At 36.2% G+C, this 9,086-nt stretch overlaps 1 protein-coding gene and 1 pseudogene across 5 annotated transcripts in view; one reads left to right on the forward strand and one right to left on the reverse strand.

Moving 5' to 3' along the window:
* The window catches only part of TMPRSS11E (transmembrane serine protease 11E), a 50,241-nt gene extending 49,157 nt beyond the window's left edge, over positions 1-1,084 (reverse strand). Inside the window, exon 1 of one of the 5 annotated variants that reach the window (XM_030760152.2) lies at positions 975-1,083. In XM_030760152.2, coding sequence (XP_030616012.2) covers positions 975-1,027 — 53 coding nt within the window. In that variant the 5' untranslated portion in view covers positions 1,028-1,083. Of the gene's footprint in view, positions 1-974 lie in introns of all 5 variants that reach the window. The other 4 variants (XM_089906066.1, XM_089906069.1, XM_089906071.1 and 1 more) reach the window with 4 other exon arrangements.
* A 1,712-nt stretch (positions 1,085-2,796) lies between these two features.
* Positions 2,797-8,505, forward strand: LOC111168145 (vacuolar protein sorting-associated protein 45-like; annotated as a pseudogene).
* The last annotated feature ends 581 nt before the right edge of the window (positions 8,506-9,086 follow it).

Below are 9,086 nucleotides of genomic sequence, written 5' to 3' on the forward strand. Positions count from 1 at the left end.
ACACAAAACCATCATGGATTATAGAGAAGCACTTGCAGAAGGCAGGAAGCCTTGAAAAGTCTGATTTAATTTGTGATGTCTGTAGCTCTTAGTTGATTCATCAACAAATATAGAGAGTATTAAATTTCTCATGAGGACTATGTAGAACTTTCTTCCTATCAACTACAGAGCCTGAGTGTTTTTCACTATTAAGATTCCATTAGAAGCTTTATACTTTTCAAACTGTTTTCTTCTCAAAACAGAAATTAACAAAAAAGAGCATGCCAATATCTCAATCAGAGAAAATGAATTTTTAACATGAAGATAAAATTATTTTCAGAGCCCAAACTGGTACACTGAAATCTTGTTACTGTTTAGTTTCTAACTTTTAAAGAAAACAACCTCAGAATAATTATGACTTCTCTATTAGAGAAGTTGATTGTGACCAGGTACATCACTGGATTTATTTTAAAAATCCAACTATAATAATTTAATCACATTGTCTTCTTAAACTGTTTCTTGTTCTTTTAAAACATATTTTTTTTTTAGTTTATACTATTTACTTACAGAAAGAAGTGTAAGTTTGATCTTCATGGTTTTAGATTTTTTTCTCATGTATAATTTTGAGTATTAAATATAATATATAATATAATATAATATAATAAACTTGGGACAAATAAAACCCAAGCTAAAAACACATTCTATTTTTCTCAAAACAAAACAAACTAAAAGACAGTTGTTAAACACCATGTGCCTTTATCTTTTGTTGAGCTCTTCTGAAAGTACATAAACATTTGGGATGGGTCACAAGAGGACAGGGAACACTAGTATGGAAAGAAGAGAAACCTATTTCTTGACATAATTTTATGTTAAATATCAAAAGTATTTTTCCACATTAAGCAAATAATAAATTGGAGATCTACACATTCCTTGGTGTGGTTCATGCCACTTTAAGCAAGTTAACTTAAGACAAAGGAAAAGAGAAGAAAACTCACCGATACATTGCTGACCAGCAAGGATTGGTCCTGTGGAGACCGAGGTCTGCCATCAAGTGTGTGTATCCAGGCTCTATCAGCAACTTTGTAGGCTAGACTGAGGTGAAGAAAGAAGTCACTGATGATCTAACTAGAACCAGTCTGACAAGTCTTGGCTAGTATGATGGGAACTGTGTGACTAGTAAGATGAAGTCAAATTTTATAGGGAGGGAGAGAACATCAATAATACAAGCACTTCCTAGGAGTGGGAACTTAAAATCTATTGTCTTCTGATTATAATGATTTCAAAATGTTAATATAAACCAGATTTTTTCAATAAAAGTCAGATGTTTAACTCTAGAAGAAAACTTTTTTTAAATCATCTTGCTAAGCTTCTTCATGTTTCCAATGAAGAAACTGAGGTTTAATTAAGTTAAATTGGTCAAAATCACATAGTTAATGCCTCTATATAGGACTAACACCTATTTTTTTTAAAACTAATCTGACATGCTTTCCACCCTACCATGCATATTATAAAAGTTTTACTTTGGTATTTACTATAAGTCAGCTGTTGATTAAGTCAGCGGAGATTAGAAAAGCATTAATATCTCAAAATTATGTGCCACCGTTCTACTAGAAAAGTCAAGTAGTTTGCAAATATTAACCCCCAGTTAAGACAGCGTGTTTCTTTTACTATGGTGGAGACAGGCATATCAGCCAACACTGAGGCATTACTACCTTATTTCTGAAATGATAATAACCTAGTTTTTAAAAATGTGTGCCAACACATGTATACGCAAATATCTGTGTATTTGTGTCAGGTATAATCTTTAAATTGCCTCCCCTAATCCCCATAAACTAGATAAGGTGTTTCTCTTCTGTGTCCTCATGGTATCATAACACTTACCATATTGTACTAGAATTTTTTATTTTTATCTCAACCCCAGTAGACTGTGAATTCTTAACAGACAGTAACTTTATTCCTAAGACATATGGGCTCTCAAAAATATGCATGGAAAAGAGAGAGGGGATGAAGGAGGAAGGGGGTATGTATGACCAGTCCTAAAAATCACCATAAAGAAGACAAATAAATATTGTTGAATACTACTACACAGCCATTTAGCCAATGGCTCATCTGAACAGATGTAGAAGTTGGGATCCATACTGAAGTGTGGGATTAGGCTGCCAAGAATTGGAATCATTCTCTAACAGTAACTCAAGAAACCTCTACGTTGGGGCACACTGTACTTAGGACTAGAGAGAGCATCACATCTACCCTTTTTATTAGCCAAGAGATCACTTAACACTGAAGAATAGCATGGATATTTACTTGAAGTTACTTAATATATAGTATCATGTTTCTGTCTACTCACTTGAAAGTACAATTTAGCCAGAAATAAAGAAACAATAATGAAGTAAAAACTTTCAGGTTATGAGATTAATCTGTTCTTGTTATATAGCCTTTAAAAAATGAAATCCTCATTAATGAAATGTTAATACTGGCTTGACATACTATATTCTACTTCATATTAATATTTTATGAAAATATTGATTATACTCTTGCTTTCAAAGGAAGACATATTCTCCCTCAGAGTGACTTTGGGCCAAAACTTGTCAGACTCATTTTAACAGAACCCCATGACTCTTTCTCTTTACCAAAATCCAGACTCCAAACTCAAATAAATCCTTCATATGGTCTAGTTACTTAAGTTTATGTATACCTGAACATGTAAATGAAAAAAAAAATGAGACGGCTTTCATGAATTTTTTTAAAACCCTATGAATATAAGCTAGAAATTATAGAAAACCAGAGACTAAGGATACGTAAATAGAGGATGAGTGGATGTCGGTCAAAATATAACCATAACGATTTCCTTCCTATATAAAAGGCCTTCATTCACCCTACACAAAGAGCATTAACGGTGCGTATCATCAAATTTCATGATATTACTTACCTTTTAATAGAAATTTGAAGAATAACAGGGAAAGAAGGAGGAATGAAACATTATACAAAATTATCCACTGAATGGAGCCTTTCATGCACTGAAGGTATTTCTTTAATAGTCATTCTTAGAAATTAGAACACTCCCTAACACCATACACAAAAATAAACTCATAATGGACTCAAGACCTAAATGTAAGACCGGACACTATAAAACTCTTAGAGGAAAACATAGGAAGAACACTCTTTGACATAAATCACAGCAAGATCTTTTTTCATCCACCTCCTAGAGTAATGGAAATAAAAACAAAAATAAACAAATGGGACCTAATGAAACTTCAAAGCTTTTGCACAGCAAAGGAAACCATAAACAAGACGAAAAGACAACCCTCAGAATGGGAGAAAATATTTGCAAATGAATCAACAGACAAAGGATTAATCTCCAAAATATATAAACAGCTCATGGAGCTCAATATTAAAGAAACAAACAACCCAATCCAAAAATGGGCAGAAGACCTAAATAGACATTTCTCCAAAGAAGACATACAGATGGCCAAGAAACACATGAAAAGCTGCTCAACATCACTAATTATCAGAGACATGCAAATCAAACCTACAATGAGGTATCACCTCACACCAGTTGGAATGGGCATCATCAGAAAATCTGCAAACAACAAATGCTGGAGAGGGTGTGGAGAAAAGGGAACCCTCTTGCACTGTTGGTGGGAATGTAAATTGATACAGCCACTATGGAGAACAGTATGGAGGTTCCTTAAAAAACTAAAAATAGAATTACCATATAATCCAGTAATCCCACTACTGGGCATATATCCAGAGAAAACCATAATTCTAAAAGACACATGCACCCCAATGTTCATTGCAGCACTGTTTACAATAACCAGGTCATGGAAGCAACCTAAATGCCCATCGACAGATGAATGGATAAAGAAGATGTGGTACATATATACAATGGAATATTACTCAGCCATAAAAATGAATGAAATTGAGTCATTTTTTGAGAAATGAATGGATCTAGAGACTGTCATACAGAGTGAAGTAAGTCAGAAAGAGAAAAACAAATATCATATATTAACGCATGTATGTGGAACCTAGAAAAATGGTACAAATGAACCAGTTTTCAGGGCAGAGGTTGAGACACAGATGTAGAGAACAAATGTATGGACACCAAGGGGGGAAAGCCATGGGGGGGTGGGGATGGTGGTGCTGAATTGGGCGATTGGGATTGACAAGCATACACTGATGTGTATAAAATTGATGACTAATAAGAACCTGCTGTATAAAAAAATAAATAAAACAAAATTTAAAAAAAGTCATTCTTAGAGTTATGGGGTACCAAAACAAAGCCAATCAGTTTTAAATTAATTGATCTCTAAGAGGGAAAAATAGTATCTTAGAGCAAAAATTTCTCTTTCATTCAAATATTTATTTTCTTTATACTGTTTTTCTGAAATCATAAATTTTATTCTGCAATCCTTTGCCCTAAGCTATGGTGTGAAGAAAATGTATTCAGAGTTATCCACCTCTTTGTTTCTGAGATACGACAATCTGTCTTACCTGTGTCCTTCTGTGCAATGTAGAAGCAGAGTCAGGAGGAATATATTTGTGGATTCAAGTCTCTTAGAAACCCACAGTAGATATGTCACATTGCATAACTAGTAAAATAGCAACTAGACCACAGGCATTTTTACCAGCCAACAAACTATTCCATAGTTCTTTACATATTTAGCAATGTCATAGCAATGAAGCATCTGATGGCCACAAGGATGAGTATGCTAAAGAGGTATAGTGCCAGTGTGGCTAGTCATGGGTGGTTCAAGTCCCCTGGCTTGAACCAAGTTCTTTTATGCCTGATAATATCAATGCATGGATGCTTAAGGATAGTAATCTGATTAATTTACGGAAACCCTCAAAGTTATACCTAGATTATGTCTCTGTAATGCTAAAGCGATCCTTTCATTGGCCAGTTTATTGGGTTGTACATAACAAACAGACCAATGTTAAACTAGTGAATGAGCTAGTTATCAGAGTAAACATAGCTATTTTGTCATTTGTGGATCCATTTCCTCCTATCATGTATTGTTTTGAAGGTACCCATGCACCTTAGTTTGTTTAAGCTGAGAAAACAAAGAGCATTAATATAATTAATTAACCTTTGGCCTCTATTTCAGCAAAAAGAGATCATGCAGAGCTCCTCTGAAGAACAAGCTATCACCATTCTGTCACTCTCCTTTATCTAATTTTCTTAGCAAAAATGTGATTTGTTTTTCACCAGCCTATCTGTCCCTGTCTCTGAAATCCTTTTTTTATCTCCCCTAAACCTTTTTTATTGAATGTCATCATGTAGTGGTTGTTTCTCAGTCCCATCTTATCCATTGTTTTGCAGTGGAAGAGACCATCTCAGCCAAACTAGCATTGGCTTTTAACCTGGTATTGCACTCATAGGGTTGGCAGAGTTGATTCCAGGATGCAACCACAAGCATGGGGAAGAGGCTGTAGATAACTTCCTGCACTTCAGCTGGTTGGAGAGTACCACTCCCACTCTGAACAACATCTCGCCTTCCCTCCAAAGAGTGTACTGTACTTGAAGCAAAACAGTTACACACAAATGGCTATGCATATACTTGTTTGCCGAAGAAATTTCTGGCCCTTCCCTTTCCCTTAACTGCCTTGGGAAGAATCTTTTCTCTAGCTTAGTTTCCACATGATGTTTTTTTTGAGAAAGGGGACTGGGACAAGAAATCTGTCATGTAGTTAAGCAGGCAAGAAATATTATTAATCCAATTTTGTTTGAGAGTTGTTTGTCCATATGGTTTTTTAAAAGTCAAGTTTAGTTTCAAAAAACCTTTTTTTTTCTGAAATTACTTTTGGGGTAATATTTAAAATGAGAGATTGTAACTCTGTAAAATGCATAGGGAATAAAGCATTCCAGTGTACACAGAAAAGGCAAATTTTTAATCAAATAAAGTTTTATGAAATGAAAAACAAAGTCCTCTATAAGATGTTTCGCACCTGCTATAACTATCTCCTATGCTAGGGATAGTTTTCCTGGCCATTGACATGAGGATCTGCTAAGCTTTACAATACATAGTGATACATATAGCAAAAACCAGAGATATGGTTTTTACAATTAAAAGACAATAACAATGCTAAAACAATCTTTATTGTTTAATGTATTGGGATATACAGTATAGACTAGTTAATGTCGTTAAACTAGTGAGTGAATGAGGATAACATTTTTGGACCCATTTTAATTTTAAAACTTTTTTTTAATTAGTCTTTAAAAAACATTTTTAAGATTTATCAGGCTGCCAGTGTCCTTGCCCCCATGGTGAGCCACAGCCACCCTCTGCCTCTGCAGGAGACCATCCCACACTAGCAGGAGAATGTGGATTATCTGATTCAGGAGCTCTGAAGACCCAAATACAGTATATATTTTATTTATTTCAGTAATGTGATCAGCAAGAGTGATGTGAAGTCATTAGCTGAACCTGATGAACAGGAAGTTGTGGCTGAGGTTCAGGAATTTTATGGTGATTACATTGCTGTGAATCCACATTTGTTTTCCCTCAATATACTGGTTTGCTGCCAGGGTCGAAATTGGGATCCAGTCCAACTATCCAGAGCAACTCAAGGACTGACAGCTCTCCTTTTATCTCTGAAGAAATGTCCCATGATTCGTTACCAGCTTTCATCAGAGGCAGCAAAGAGACTTGCAGAATGAGTTAGGCAAGTGATAACTAAAGAATATGAACTGTTTGAATTCCGGCGGACTGAGGTTCCTCCCTTGCTACTTATTTTAGATCGTTGCGATGATGCCATCACCCCATTGCTAAACCAGTGGACATATCAGGCCATGGTCCATGAACTACTGGGCATAAACAACAATCGATTGATCTTTCCAGAGTGCCAGGGATCAGTAAAGACATGAGAGAGGTGGTCCTATCTGCTGAAAATGATGAATTCTACACTAACAATATGTACCTGAACTTTGCTGAGATTGGTAGCAACATAAAGAATCTCATGGAAGTCTTTCAGAAGAAGAAACCAAAAGAACAGCAAAAACTAGAATTAATAGCAGACCTGAAGGCCTTTGTTGAGAATTACCCACAATTCAAGAAGATGTCTGGGACTGTATCAAAGCACATGACAGTGGTTGGAGAGCTGTCTCGGTTGGTCAGTGAGTGGAATCTGCTGGAGGTTTTGGAGGTTGAGCAAGAACTGGCCTGTCAAAATGACCATTCTAGTGCTCTCCAGAATGTAAAGAGGCTCCTGCAGAACCCCAAAGTGACAGAGTTTGATGCGTGCAGCCTGGTGATGCTTTATCCTCTACATTATGAGCAACACAGCAGCAATAGCCTACCAGGATTATGATGGACCTTAGGAATAAAGGTGTTTCTGAGAGGTATCGAAAGCTTGTGTCTACAGTTGTTGAATATGGTGGTAAACGGGTCAGAGGAAGTGACCTCTTCAGCCCCAAAGACACTGTGGCTATTACCAAACATTTCCTCAAAGGATTGAAGGGAGTAGAAAATGTATATGCTCAGCATCAGCCTTTCTTACATGAGAACCTGGACCATCTCATCAAAGGAAAGCTTAAGGAAAACCTGTATCCTTATCTAGGCCCCAGCACACTCAGAGACAGACATCAGGATATCATTGTGTTTATAATTGGAGGAGCCACCTATGAAGAGGCTCTAACAGTTTATAACCTGAACCGTACCACTCCTGGAGTGAGGATTGTCCTGGGGGGAACCACTGTGCATAACACGAAAAGCTTCCTAGACGAAGTTCTGGCTTCTGGACTGCACAGCCAAAGCGAGGACAGCTCTCAAGTTACATCAAGGTTAGCAAGCAGAAGATGAAATGGTGATAGAGAGGTGAGAAGAATGGCACAACTTCCCCTCTTGCCTCACTGCAGGCTTTCTCCACTGACCAGAGGGGTGTTGGAGAAGAGCCTTGGGTTTTGTACTTCTTGTTATAAACCATCTCCAGGTAGCCTGCTGATTCCTGAACTGTTGGCACAGACACCAAGACTCCAGTGGTGAGTTGAGAATAAGTCTGAGCCCATTCCAACCCACTTTTCTCATGTTTTCTTTATCAAATAAATAAATGTATTCCTTGTATTTGATAGCATAAAAAAAAGATTTATGAATTTCATGTTGAGGGATCACCTTTCAGTCTTCTGAACAGACTTTTCCTGAGATATGAATTAAATGTATTTATCTACACTCTACCTCTTTACAAATAGACACCCCAAGATGTATAAATATATTGATAAAATAAGGATCAAATTCAAGAAAAACTACAAATGCAAATATACTATCTCTCTATATTGTTTATACTTGCTTTGATAGAGCTGACAATTTGGCTTTGAACTTCCTGGCAGTAAGGATAACAACAGAAACTTAGACAATTCTCATTATAGAAAAGAAAAAACTTTTTGGTCTAGCTTGATCCAAAGGTAGAACTTGAATTACCTTAACTAGGGATACTATGTTCCTTAGATGAACATTCCTAAATATCACTTCTCTCAGAAGACCTTTATAAGAACAGAAAAGGAGATTCTGAATTCATATCCTTGACAAAGGCCTGGAGAGTTAGGATTATGCATTGCTGATTGAGGGAAGATTAATTTACTTTGTTACACCAAAGAGGCAATTGACAATATCGATACTTTATCAAAACTGAGGAGCTGGAGGAAACTTTACTTTTAAATAACATAAAACCCCATGAGATTATGATTTTAGATTAGTGCACTTTGACTCCTTATTAGCTCCTGTGTAGTTTGTATTATTATGTCTCATAGTTTGCTGGATTGTATAATGTATCTCAATAGGTGCATAAATGCACCATAGGTTAATCTTTATTCCAATAAAAGCTTCTATCCATGATGTGCCAAATCTCCTTTTCATATTCCTTAAAGAAATCTTGGTACATACGATCATTTTCTATTAATTATAGTCTAATTTTAAACCTTTGTCTAGTGTAAAACTTCAATAGTGAATCTGATATAAATACGATCACCTCCTTTTCCCCTTAACGCAAGCATAAACTATGACGCTGGCTGCTTGGAGTAGAGAAGTTGGAAGGAGGTCTGGCCCCTCCTCCTCAGTGCTTATTTCTTCTAGCTTGGGGTCAGACAGAGGAGATAGGGTAGTAGAGATTTTACA

Source organism: Delphinapterus leucas, unplaced genomic scaffold, assembly GCF_059928025.1.
Source record: "Delphinapterus leucas isolate spDelLeu-1000000601 "Yukka" unplaced genomic scaffold, BTC_Dleu_Yukka2 spDelLeu_asBTCV2_sq60, whole genome shotgun sequence".
In the NCBI taxonomy this organism is placed as follows: Eukaryota; Metazoa; Chordata; class Mammalia; order Artiodactyla; family Monodontidae; genus Delphinapterus; species Delphinapterus leucas.